The 13,700-nt window shown below is 44.8% G+C and overlaps 2 protein-coding genes across 2 annotated transcripts; both read left to right on the top strand.

Moving 5' to 3' along the window:
• The first annotated feature begins 887 nt into the window (after positions 1-887).
• On the top strand, positions 888-2,238 carry MYF6 (myogenic factor 6). The gene is made up of 3 exons (XM_058568842.1): positions 888-1,406; positions 1,694-1,784; positions 2,022-2,238. The coding sequence occupies exons 1-3, from the start codon at positions 888-890 to the stop codon at positions 2,138-2,140; spliced, it is 729 nt and encodes a 242-aa protein (XP_058424825.1). The 3' UTR covers positions 2,141-2,238.
• Positions 2,239-10,769: 8,531 nt separating this feature from the next.
• Positions 10,770-13,429, top strand: MYF5 (myogenic factor 5). Its single transcript, XM_058568841.1, has 3 exons — positions 10,770-11,380; positions 12,217-12,292; positions 12,718-13,429. Exons 1-3 carry the CDS (start codon positions 10,880-10,882, stop codon positions 12,906-12,908), a joined length of 768 nt encoding a protein of 255 aa, XP_058424824.1. The 5' UTR covers positions 10,770-10,879; the 3' UTR covers positions 12,909-13,429.
• Positions 13,430-13,700: the final 271 nt, after the last annotated feature.

Raw genomic sequence — 13,700 nt, 5'->3', positions numbered from 1 at the left:
AATATCAAGTAGCTAAAGTGTGAGTCTTGGTTCCACTAAAACTAATTTTAAAGAGAAGTTATTACATGTACTGCATCCCCATCCTCTGCCCCACCCCTTACCTCATAGGTACTACTGCTCCACCATGGAGGGGTACAGAGTGCAGATCTTGGTTGCCACCCCCCCGAAAAAAAGAAAAGATAGCCAAGGAAGGAACCTGAGCACCCTCTAGCCACCCTCTCCAGCTCCCAAATCATCTTACAGCCTTAACAAAAGAGAGGAAAGAGATTTACCTGCTGCTATTGAGGCTGAAGCCTGCAAGTCATGTATAACCTTTGAAGGATTGTAATGGTTTTAATCACAGGACTAGCATCTTTTTGACAGGCAGGAGAGAGAAAAGAGCTGAACCACTCCGCAAATATTAAACAGGCTATTTTAGAGCAATGGCTATTGCCTTTGAAATCTTTCATCATGGGTCTATACTTAGAATTGAGATGAGCCTGGGGGAGGGGAATGGGGCAGTGTTAATCCACAGTTGTTTTGAAGTTGTCCTGTAAGCAGGTTAGCATCAAAACTGTCCCAAATGGAAGCATTCCATGCTTTGTTTAAATTATTTGATTCTGTGTATTTTGTTTTAACCTGTTCTGCGTATAGGTTGTCACATCATTCTGGGGGTGACACTTCTCAGTTTTCTTTCAAACTAGATGTTCTAGAGAGCACTGGCTGCAATCACATTGGGAGACTGATGCTCCATGACAGCTAAAAGTTGGATTGAGTTTCAGGAGCTACTATATATAAAGCTGGGGTGACTTATGTCACCGCACTAATTAAATGCCATCTGGGTGGTTCCTCTGGGTTTTTGAGCCCATCACCCAGTTCAGACTGAGTCAGAGGCCAAGGAGGAGAACATGATGATGGACCTTTTTGAAACTGGCTCCTATTTCTTCTACTTGGATGGGGAAAATGTTACCCTGCAGCAGTTAGAAGTGGCAGAGGGCTCTCCTTTGTATCCAGGGAGTGATGGTACCCTGTCCCCCTGCCAGGACCAAATGCCCCCGGAAGCTGGGAGCGACAGCAGCGGAGAGGAACACGTCCTGGCGCCCCCAGGCCTGCAGCCTCCCCACTGCCCCGGCCAATGTCTGATTTGGGCTTGCAAGACCTGCAAGAGAAAATCTGCCCCCACCGACCGGCGGAAAGCCGCCACCTTGCGCGAGAGGAGGCGGCTAAAGAAAATCAACGAGGCCTTCGAGGCACTGAAGCGGCGAACTGTGGCCAACCCCAACCAGAGGCTGCCCAAGGTGGAGATCCTGCGGAGCGCCATCAGCTACATTGAACGGCTGCAGGACCTGCTGCACCGGCTGGATCAACAGGAGAGAATGCAGGAGCTAGGGGCAGACCCCTTCAGCTACAGACCCAAGCAGGAGAACGTAAGCCCAGGCGCGGCCGGGGCAGGGGAAAGCAAAAGTTGGTTAGACGCTTTCCTTGGGGCCTTAACCTCCAGCTGCTCCTTCTCCTTTCCCGTCCCCCTTCCTCGCCCGCCCCTCCGGCTCCCTGTCTAATGAACCCCCAGTGACCCGTGAAGACGGGGTGCCTGCAATAGGCAGGAAATTCGTACCCGGCCCGAGGAAGCAGGAGAGACACCCCCACAAAACTCCCCCCTGCCCCGGAACCGCTGTTTCTTTCTTAATCTGCTGCTGCCTTGGTTTTCCTCCAGCTTGAGGGTGCGGATTTCCTGCGCACCTGCAGCTCCCAGTGGCCAAGTGTTTCGGATCATTCCAGGGGGCTCGTGATAACTGCCAAGGAAGGTAAAGTAAAAGAAAGGGCCCTGGGCAGGGCTAGAGAACATCCTGGGAGGGGGCTGGGTGCCCGCTCTGGGCAGAAAGGGCTCAGAGGGAGAGCGGGGACGCGCCCTGCGACAAGGGCGCTCCTTGCGCGCGGGGACCCGGTCCTCCCGCGCTGCCTGAGCTGCCTGGCGCGGGGCGCGGAGCTGCCTCGTTTTTGCTTCCTTGGGTGCTCTGTTTGTGTGTTTTTTCTGCGCTTAGGAGGGGGAAGCATTGATTCGTCGGCCTCCAGTAGCCTTCGATGCCTTTCTTCCATCGTGGACAGTATTTCCTCGGAGGAACGCAAACTCTCCTGCGTGGAGGAGGTGGTGGAGAAGTAACTCGGGGCCGGTGCTGGGGACATTCTCCACGCAGCAAGATCCCACCCTCCCTCCTTTGCCTAATCCTTTAGATTAGGTCACATTACATTAATATTTAGGAATCCAGACCCAGGAGCTTATGAAAGAGGAGACATATTCACAAAGAAACTTCTGGGTAACTGTTGTGCGCGCTCAGATGAAAAAGCCTTTTGGCTTTGGGCTTTTGTTTTTGGAACCGCGAGTGGCTTAGGTCTAGCAGACTGACTTTGTTTTTGTTTGGTTGGCTTTGTAATATATTTACTTTTATTATGGCGATCCTTTTGTGCCATGTTCAAGAAGTTCATTCCTGTCTAAAGCAAAGTGGGAACGTTGCATTTAAATGTTAGTGGTATTGAATGTATTTTTGTAAATAATCTTAGTACTTTCATTTTTTATGTAAACCTAAGATATATATTTTAAATGTGGAGTGACGTATTGTACATAAAATGTGCGAAGATCCTGGTATTGTGATATTAAAAAATAAGTTTCTATATGAACAATGTTGGTCCTATTTTGATTCAAGTGAAAAAGTATGTTTGAGGGCATGTGTACACAAATAAAGGTGAGCCGTATTTTAATGTAGACACCCAACAAGCCCATTTATTTGGGTGTTTTCTTAAAGGCTGACTTAACGGAGGAAAATGGGTTGTTTTCCTTTGTCTGAATTAAACTGTTCACTTTTCTCTCTCATGTACACCCACACTTGTGGTTAGAAGTGAAGAATATCCAGAAGGAATCTGTCCTTTTTCCTTTTATCAGCATCCTTTTTCTTTCTTTTTTAACTGTCCTATACCTGGAGATCTGGGTGAGATTTACTTACTCTAAATTAACAACTGAATTTTCAAACCAGTAAAATCTCACTGTTGCAAGAAACTACCACACAAAAACTCTTTGCTTATTTGCTTAAAAGATCTTCAGCTACTTTAGCCCAAATTACTTTCCGCCTTTGACTTTCCAGACCCAACCCTCTGTGAAGAAGCATCCATCTGGAGACCCAGGGGCTGCACTGGCCTGGGAGCCAGGTCTCTGGCCCCCTCCCCTGTTTTCTTGAACTACGGAGACTGGTGGCTAGAAGACTGGAATGTCCTCAAGGCCTCGTGTGGCCTGGGTTTGTTTTCCAAATAGAAAGATAAAAGAATGGACAATCTGTCTCTTGAGGTGGGGTGGGCTTCTTTGAATGAAGGCTTGCTTCACGAGAGGGAAGGGTTAAATGGCTGAGGGCAAAGGACAGCAACAACACACATGAAACCTCTTAGCTGGACCAAATAGCAAAGCCCCAGAGAGGCTGAAGCCCCAGGAGCTCCTCACGGTGAGGATTTTACAACGTGTGCCGGGTTTGTTTATCCTGTAACCGCAGGAAGGAACGACCACCAAGAAACACAGTGGGAAGTGAAGCAGAGGAGAGGGGCAAGCCATGTCTTTGGAATTGCTCCTTCTCTCTTACATTCTGTACATGGCACCTTCACTCTCCCCACCCCCTCATCACCCTTAACTTCTTCCTTCCCTCTTTTCCCCCACAGCTAGTCCTCAGTTCACAGATGTGAAAATCAAATCGAATTCAGCATTTCCCCGCCCAACCTTGTTTCCTAAGGCTTCCTAACCACCGAAGTTCCAGATACCACCGCAGACAGCGCCCCCTGCAGGCAGGAGCAGTATCTTGCCCCTTTTCTATCTCAAAAGGCCTCTTCCGGGGTGTACTAGTTCCTTTGTTTTCTGAGCATATGGATAATTCTAGTTTCTCCTAGAATACTTTTAAAAAGTAGAAAGGTTCAAGACACTTCTCCAAAGAAGATATACAGATGGCCAATAGGCACATGAAAAGATGTTCAACATCACTTATCATCAGGGAAATGAAAATCAAAACAACACTAAGATATCACCTCATGCCCCTTAGAATGGCTATAATCACCAAGACAAAAGACAACAAATGTTGGAAACGATGTGGAGAAACAGGAACCCTCATACACAGCTGGTGGGAATGCAAATTGGTGCAGCCTCTATGGAAAACGGTATGGAGATTCCTCAAAGAATTAAAAATAGAGATGCCCTATGACCCAGCCATCCCACTACTGGGAATCTATCCAACGAACCTGAAATCAACAATCCAAAGAGGCTTATGCACCCGCATGTTCATTGCAGCATTATTCACCATAGCCAAGAGTGGAAGCAACCTAAGCAACCATCGACTGATGATTGGATTAAGGAAATGTGGTATATATACAATGGAATACTACTCAGCCATAAAAAACACAAAATCGTCCCATTTGCAACAACATGGATGGGCCTGGAGCGTATTATGTTAAGTGAAATAAGCCAGAAAAAGAAAGACAAACACTGTATGATCTCACTTATATGTGGAATATAAACGAACACATGGACAGAAAAAGCTGTACTGTGGTTACCAGGGGCAATGGGGGTGGAAGTGGGCACAAGGGGTGAAGGGAGTCATATATATGGTGATGGACAAACAAAAATGTACAACCCAAAATTTCACAATGTTAAAAACTATTAAAACACCAATAAAAAAAATAGCTTAAAAAAAAAAAAGTAGAACAGTTCAGAGAGAAAACTGACATCGACATATAATCCCTCTCACAAGTTTGAGAAAGCAAGTGGGAGTGTTAGTGGATGCCAACTGCTGAGCCTCTGTGGGTGCTGACTAGGGCTGCTACCGCGTAGCCTTGGGCTATGCTCCTCCCTTCATCCTGATTCCTCATTTATGAGATAATGGAGACTACAATAATAGTGCTTAACTCCTGGGGTTGTGAAGATTCCCTGAAATACAAGTAAAGTGCTTGGCTGAAACAGGGCACAAAATGAACATGAAATGTTGGCTCTCTTTATTTTTCCTTAGTAAATCTAAATGGACTATCAAGAGGCTTTTCTTCCACTCAAAGCCACAGTTCCTTCAGATTCAGTTTTCCAGCTGTTGCTGGCTCTGGCTGGGCAAAGTGTTAATAACAATGAGACCAGCAGCAACGTGAATGAACCATTCTTAGCATTTTACATGTTAACTCACGTAATCCTACAACAACTTGCGAGAGAGGCAAGGATCCTTTGGAACAGAGAGATTCTTGCATTTTAAGTATAGAGCGTAAGTATAGAGCCAAGATTTGGAGCCAGGCAATAACTATGCTCTCAACCACCATACACCCTAAAAAGAGAAGCCTTGGGAAATTAAGAAGGAACGTTTATGATCCGTAGAATAATTTGACTCTCTTTGACAATTGTTTTCCAAAAGCTCTTTCTCAAGAATGACTAGCTAGTGAACTCCAAATTAGAGCAATAATTTAATTAGAAATATGTGGTAAACCATTTCAAATTATCCAATCAAAACATGGGTGAATATGTCTGGGAGGTATGTATACCCATTAATTATGTTTATTATGTGTCTATGATTTTTTCCCTGAGAATCAATACAGATTTTCCCTAAAAAGTATATATACACACCCATATTTTAAATAATCAGATTCATTCGACAACTGAAATCAAATATCACAATTGACCAGGTGAACTCATTTGCTTTATGATTGCACATATGTTTATAATAAGATTTGTGTTATAAACTGCTCAGCAGCAGAATGCTTTTATCAGTTCATGGACTTTACTTGCTGATAGATTTTATTCAGTCTCTGCAGACCAAATCCCCTCTATCTCTCTCAGCTGGGTAACTTGAGAAATTGTTTGGAATAAGTTTGCCTATAGAAGTCTCTTCACTAAATAGAGCAAATATTTCCCAAAGACTTCATGTGACCTCTACTGCTGTAGCTGACATGTTAGGCTTTCCAATGAAATCCTTGGTATGTTTGCAATTAAAATGTTTTTATTTGATATTAATGATGATAATCTTTACTCAGGCCAAAGCCAAAACAAACAAGGCCATGGAAGCAGAAAATTAAGATGTAATAACTTGGTAAAGATAAGCAATTTGGGATTTAAACTGAACCTGTTTCCAGAGGCAGGCATAAAATTATCAAGTATAAAATTATGAGTGATTTTCATTTTCATATTACTCTAGAAACAATTTGTGGAACATCAAATGTCAGCTTTCTCAAACTGACTTTAATCATCACACCTGGATCACTGAATTCCAAGCCTGAACATAGTGGAAATCCACTTATGTCTAATGGACTCATTTTTTTCCTGACTCTTTCCTACATTTGGGAGTGGGAGTGTGGTGCTGAAATTCAGTGTTCCCAACTACTCTTGAGACTGCCAGAGAAGTCTTGGGTTGCTAAAGTGACCTCTCTCCTTATTAAGACATTTTTGACTTAGAATTTATCCATTTGTGGCTTTCTCTTAGTAATATTTTATCCTATTTATTCATCTCAAAATCCTCCTCCTGGAACACCATATCTGGAAAATCATATTTAATTTAAACTTTGAATATCTCATTTCCTAATCTCATGCATTAGTAAATTAGCAATAACTTGGTATTTCCTCAAAGAGGCACTCCATCAAGACATTTCTCCAACAGACCCTCCAGTCACTCCCTCAAACTCAAAAGAAGCATTACAAAAGATGACCCTCAGTCCTAGAGGGTTCATTCTGAAAGAGAATTTTCTGTAAGCCTAGTTCAGAGTCAGCCTGTGCGATGGAATGGCTATGCCGTGTGCTGAACCAGATAATGCTGCAAGGACTGGCTACTTTCTCTCCTCTCAAGGCTGCTAAAAGTTCTTCCTTAGGGCTTTGATCTCTCCTGGGAGTCCTCGCATTCAAGGAGAGGCCGATGTCTTCCTCAGCTGTCTTCACAAATTCCTCCAGCAGCGTTGGCAGGTACTAATGTGTTTACTTAGGTGTGCCTGGTTCCCAGAGCTAATAGCAGTCTGAAATTGTTTAGCACATTGTCAAGTCACATATATAATAAGCAAAAGTCTCTAGAACACCTCCCTTTGTCCAGGAGTTGATATGGGTCTCAGGTAGGGGCAGAAGTAAATGGAAACAGACTTATCTTTCCATGTATATTTAGTCTCTCCTGATAAGAGAAGCAGAGAGTATTTTCAAAAATGCAAAATTCCCAGGGTGAGCAAAATTACTAGGAAAGGAGGCTCTGAGGATCATTTTGCTGGTGTGGTCTGTCCATCAACACTAGGTTCCTTGCCATAATGCTTAAACTAAAATAGGGTCTCAAAAAAAATACTTGATGATTACTTAAAGGTCTTTGCAATTAAAACTTGCTTACAAATCTAAATTGTAAGAAATCAAGCACATATTTATTTTCCTTCGGAATGTAAAATGACAAAAATTTTTTTAAAAGTGATCTCTCTACTTCACTAGAACCTTCGTGGGCATTCATTTATAACACCAGCCATGCGTCCCCCCCTCATCTGCCTGCTGCAGTGCTTTCCTAGCAGACAGTCGGTGTTGAAGTATTTCTAAAAACCTGTTTGCATATTAAATAAATGTGAGTTTTCTCTGCAGGTAAGAAATCCTCTTCTTTGGAGAAATTGTTAAAAATGGATTGTATTTTTATTCTTTTATATGAGGAACAAAAACCAATCTACTCTGATTTTGAGTAAAAGAGGGCACCCGGATAATCAATAAAAGATTTTTTCAAAGCGATTTTTAACTTTTTTCCTACTTCCCTGTTCAAGGCCCCCAATGAAAAAAAAAATATTTTTCTCTGTATCGCTCACCCAGTTTCCCATTTTTCGCTCACACGGTCCCCCTGAGAAAAGAGCGGTGGCACCTCTCCTGAACTGGGGTATCCAGGCATCTTTGAGGCGCTGACTTCCTTCCTTCTTTGTATACTGCCTCCCGTTTTTTGATCTCTTTCTCCTCTCACCCCTGACAGTGGTTTAAAAGTTTTGTCTCGTTTTTTACTTTGGTGCTCTGAGATCCTATTTTCAGCACTTGAGTCCCAGGGGTCCTCAGAACCGGAGCCTCTTTCTCCCCTAGCAAGTCCCATTAAGCCGCCGGGCGCTTGTGTTTTCTCGGCTTCTTTAGTTCCACTCGCCCGCGGCACTCTGGTAAATTTGTTTTGAGATCACCTTACCAAAGACAGCCCTAACCTCTGAGAACTACCGTTACTGACAGAGCCTCCTGAGTGACAGCGTCTCCCAGGCCCGGGAGCGGAGGGAGAGGCGTCCTGGACCCAGCTTCTGCGAGTTTCTGCTCTGGAGCGCTAAGGACGCACGTGAGCCCGAATTGATAAAAAAGAAAACAAACAAAATTCACCTCTAGGAGAGCCAGCTCTGGAAAAGGGCAGGCCTGATTTCCAATCCCGTGTGACCTGGGGCAAATTACCTCCCCCTAAGGCTTCTGTTACCTTCTTTTAAAAATGGATCTAATAGTTCCCACGGAGTCGCTGGAAGTATTAAATGAGTGAAGACATGGAAAGGGTTGAAAACAGTGCTTGGCAAATAGAAAACTGTCAATAATTGTTTGCTAGAAATATGCCACGCTGAAGGGATTGGGTACAAAGCACATTGAGTGTCTGGCGGAAAGACATCAACTGAAAGGCGAGCAGAAGCGTAACTTCTATCTTTCACTTAAAGAGCAGGTTTATTTGTGCCCGAATCATAAATCTGCACAAAAAAGCAGTTTTAGCTGCGACCAGTGTGCTAACGTCTGGACACCATGGCCAAAGAAAGTGGTGCTATCGCTGCTGGTCAGAATCTGTTGCTGAGACGGTTGAGAATTCCTGGCTGAGAATATCTCCCCACTATCCCATTTCGGAGGTAGCAATGTGCACGCGTCGGAATGTTTCCACCGGCGTGGATGGAGTCTTCCATTCCACCTGGGTCCTTTAGGAACTTGACTCTTTTATCTGTTGTAGGTCTGGGTACTGGATTCATTTCAAAGTCATCCACTTGTTAATAGTCCTAAATAAGGTGAAGATGGGTTTCCCCCTGGCCAATTACGCAGCTTGTAGGTATGAGGGAGCCTCATTTTCAAGGGTGGTAGTGGTGGTGTCTTTTTCTTAGGGATGACAGAACTTGGGAAAGGGGACAGTAACCTGCACATTGTAGCAAACCTTAGTGACTGACGCCATCCCACTCCTCGTTTTGGGGGCCTTTACTTCTGAAAGCAGATCTCACCCTGAAAGAGTTAGCACTTCTCTGGCCCCTGCAGACCTGGGTCAGCCAACCATGGTTGCTTCAGGAAAATAATTTCGCGAAAAAGTAATAGAAAGGAAAGCCCCTCCCTGCTCCCCCTACCTCCCAATAACTTTGGAACCACAAAACTTACTGGACAGAATGACCGAAGACAGGTGAAAACACTCCCTCCTCTTTTATTGGTGCCGCAAGCCCTGGTCCAAAGCCCCAGAATACTTGTCTATTTGTGTAGACCTTAAGTAATCGTCCTTCCTATGTATAAACAGCACCCACCTACCTAGTAATTTGGAAGTAGGTTAAGGGTGGAGGAGGATTGGCAAAAGCTGATTAATAGATTCATTCTCACTTAAATAGCAGCCCTCCCCTCTAGCCTTCTAGCCACCAAAGTTTCAAAGACCCTGCGGCGATTGCCTTTCTGGAAGGCTTTTGTCGCGGAGTGTGTGAAGTTACTTGGGGTTGGAGGAGTTGGAAATTTTACACGAGCCCAGAAGGATTGCTGTGTCGGCAGCTGGGACGCATCTGTAACGGTGTTACTTTGCCTGAAAGCAGAAAATTAGCGACCCCAAAGCCCAGCTTGGCTGTTTAGTCTGTGGAAATGACAAGGCGGAGCAGAAAGAGAGGGGGAATGGAGACGCGCCTCTGGGAACGGAGTTTGTCCTCTAAAACTGGGTTTCTTCGAATACATATCTTAGAGACGCAGTCAGTGCGCATCTTCCGCCCGCTCAGGGTCTGGCAAAGGCCTGGCACAAAGGGGGAGGCGCTCAGTAAACACATGCAGAAGGGGGAAAGGGAGGAAGGAATGTTCCCAGTCACCTGGCCTTCCTGTGCCCACCTCCTTTTAGATGAGCAGACAGAGAGAACTCAGAGCGAGCCCTGTCTTGGGGAAAAGGAACCTCTTCGCCTACCCCCGATAACATAGAGCCTATAAAATGGCAATCTGATCAGAACAAAACATTTTTTAAAAAATCTAGATTCACTCCATGATTGAAAGTGTCACTTCAAGTTTTTGGCATCCGTTATTTGGTCCACTGGTTGAAAAAAATTCCTAAGACAAGTAAAGTTCGTGAAAAAAGAGAAACAAACAACAATAAGGTGATTCCTCACGTCCAGGTTTGGGAAGGCGGGTGGGCCTTTAGTGTCAGCTGAAAGTAGAGAGTTCTACTTAATTATTTTTTTAATGTATGAGCAATTGCAAAAAGTTGGATTTTCTTCGTTCCTTCTGTCTGTGACACTCTTTAAGTGTCCCTTGCTTTAGGTAATCTAGAGAGTGCAAGTAAGCCGGTTGGGGAGCCATCCCCCCCCCCCCCCCCCGCCCCAGCAGAAATGCAGTAAAACCATTAGCGTCAAAAAAGGCAGTAAACAGCAAATTGTCTCTAGAGGAAAGGGGGAGGTTTGCTCAGACAGCCCCGGCGGGGGTTGTGGTGGGATATGCTAATAGTGCCCGGCCACTGGGGCCGGCCTCCCTCCCCCAAGAATATATAAAGAACCCCAACCCCAGCGGGGCCGACCCAGGCCGCCAGGCGTCTGCCCTTGTTAATTACCGGAGAAACCGACCAGGGAGCTCCGCCTGGGATTTGCCCGCCCGCAGCGGCGCCAGGCTCCGGTTTCTCCCCTCTCTCGCGCGCGCTGCTGTCCAGGTGCAGCGCCTGCCTCTCCGCAGAAGATGGACATGATGGACGGTTGCCAGTTTTCACCTTCTGAGTACTTCTACGACGGCTCCTGCATCCCGTCGCCCGAGGGCGAGTTCGGGGACGAGTTTGAGCCGCGAGTGGCTGCCTTCAGGGCGCACAAAGCAGAGCTGCAAGGCTCAGACGAGGACGAGCACGTGCGAGCACCTACAGGCCACCACCAGGCCGGCCACTGCCTCATGTGGGCCTGCAAAGCGTGCAAGAGGAAGTCCACCACGATGGATCGGCGGAAGGCGGCCACCATGCGCGAGCGGAGACGCCTGAAGAAGGTCAACCAGGCTTTCGAGACCCTCAAGAGGTGCACCACGACCAACCCCAACCAGAGGCTGCCCAAGGTGGAGATCCTCAGGAATGCCATCCGCTACATCGAGAGCCTGCAGGAGTTGCTGAGGGAGCAGGTGGAGAACTACTACAGCCTGCCCGGACAGAGCTGCTCGGAGCCCACTAGCCCCACCTCCAACTGCTCAGACGGCATGGTAAGAGAGAGTTCTGGTACCTACTCAACCACCCCAATCTTTTCCAAAAATCTTTACATGCCATTTAAACCACGTATATTCAGTGGTTATTGGTGGATAATTAGGGGTGAGGTGGGGGGCAATTGCTGTAGGAGGAGAGGTGTACATTTAGAAAGATGCCAGGAAACAGCTGTTGAATAGGATTTTAGGTTGACTTCCTACCAAATTCTGGGTATACACTATAGGAGAGGGTTGTCCTATGAGATAGGTGGCTGTGAATGATCAATCAGATGTTTTCTCCATTACTCAGTTTATTTCCAAAGTATACCACTGGTGGACCCTGCCGTGCAGTAACATCTATAGTCAACTGTCTGAAACTCCCATTGTCCCACAGTTTATAACTTAATGAAGAAATGGAAAGAAATACCCACATGGCCCCAGTCCCTGCTCAGCTGAGGCCTGGCTGGAAGGAGATGTTGATGCATTCTTTTCAGAGGGCGTTTGCGTCAATGCTGCCAGTTTTTAATGTGTTTTTGCCCTGGGAAAGTGTTCTCTCCCTGAATTAGTGTGGCTTCCTTCTACTCCAATCCATTTTGCATGGTTAACCCAATGCACATTGCTGCTGAATTCCACCCCCCTCTTCCCTTTGCTGCCGCTCTCCTCTTCTCCAAGCACAGAGATTGACCTCAGTGCCCTTGCTATTTGGTGAGGGCTCACCCTTCCTAAATCAAGGCAATGAAGGCGATTGAGAGTGGTCAATTTACGGAGCTAGTGGGCAAGCACTGCCTCACCCTAGGTCAGAGCATCTTTTGCGAAGACCTGGAAACAAACTTCTTCTTTTGCATCTTGTATTATAGCCTGAATGTAACAGCCCCGTTTGGTCCAGAAAAAGCAGCAGTTTTGACAGCGTCTACTGTCCTGATGTAACAAATGGTAAGAATTAATGACTTCAGAGGAGTTTAAAGACCAGTTCAGCTTCACAATTGAGCTTCTCAGAGCAGAGTCTGTTCTTCCAGGCAATATCGGGAAGAGAATAGAAGTAATGGTTCCTATGGGGGGGTTTTGGCAAAGCAAAATAAACACACATCTTCTGCTCAAAAACTCCCTAACAGATACACACACACATGCACACACTTGCGCGCACACACTATTGCTTGAAGTGTTATCAGGGGGCTTCTCCGCTTCCCACCTTCATCCCTATGAATTGCTAGATATTTGTTGCAAATTTCTACAAGAGACTTTCTGTGACCACCTGACCTCTGGGTGTCAAAGAACCTGACCTACAGTTTAAGGGGCAACATAAGCAAATCTGTCTATTGGGGGATTTTTTTTTAATGGTTTTCTCCTTGTGTCCTTAGTATATGCCACAGATAAAAGCTCCTTATCCAGCTTGGATTGCTTATCCAGCATAGTGGATCGGATCACCAATTCAGAGCAACCTGGATTGCCTCTCCAGGATCCAGCCTCCCTCTCTCCAGTTGCCAGCACGGATTCACAGCCTGCGACTCCAGGGGCCTCTAGTTCCAGGCTCATCTATCATGTGCTATGAACTAAAAATCTAGTCTAGATCACTTGTGCCAGGAGGGCCTATTACACAGGAGGAAAGAGGCCCAAAAAGTCCAAAAGCAAGACAACCTGTATAGAGATTTCCTTTCAGCTGTAAATTTGTAAATATTATTTTGCCACTTTATAAGAAAGTGTATTTAACTAAAAAGTCACCATTGCAATTAATACTTTATTTCTTTTCTTCTTTTTCCCCATTCTTTTCCTTCTTCTTTGCTTTAGTATATAGTTCCAATAATATTATTTCTTATAGGAGGCAATTCATCGAAGGTAGCTTGTTGCAATGCTTAACTTATATTTTTTATAAATATTGCTTATCAAAATATTATCTCTGGTGTTTAGATCTTTATTTTCTTCTTCAGAACATTAGAACAGCTGGAAATCAGTTACAGGAGTTTTAAATATATTTAACTTGTGCTTTTCTCTTTAATCTTTGGTTATATTGTGTTAAATAAAATATAACAATACTGCCTAATGGTATATATTTTGATCTTTTCTTATAAGAAATGTGTCTTTTTATGTAAGCACAAAATAGTACTTTGTGGATAATTTCAAGATATAAGAAATTTTGGAAATTCCACCATAAATAAAATTGTTTAAATGAAGAAATATTTTGGTTCATGATTTTTTGAAAGAACACCCCTAATAGAATTAACAGTCGTTGACCTGAAATCTTTAAAGTGGGGCTGAAAATACCAAAACAGTTGGCTTTGCAGATAAATATGAATATTTACCATCTCATGGACTCAGTTTAGGTCCAGTTGATGTCATAAATGAA

The sequence above is a fragment of the Diceros bicornis genome, chromosome 25, assembly GCF_020826845.1.
Source record: "Diceros bicornis minor isolate mBicDic1 chromosome 25, mDicBic1.mat.cur, whole genome shotgun sequence".
NCBI lineage: Eukaryota > Metazoa > Chordata > Mammalia > Perissodactyla > Rhinocerotidae > Diceros > Diceros bicornis.
This window is presented reverse-complemented; position numbering and strand designations above follow the sequence as displayed.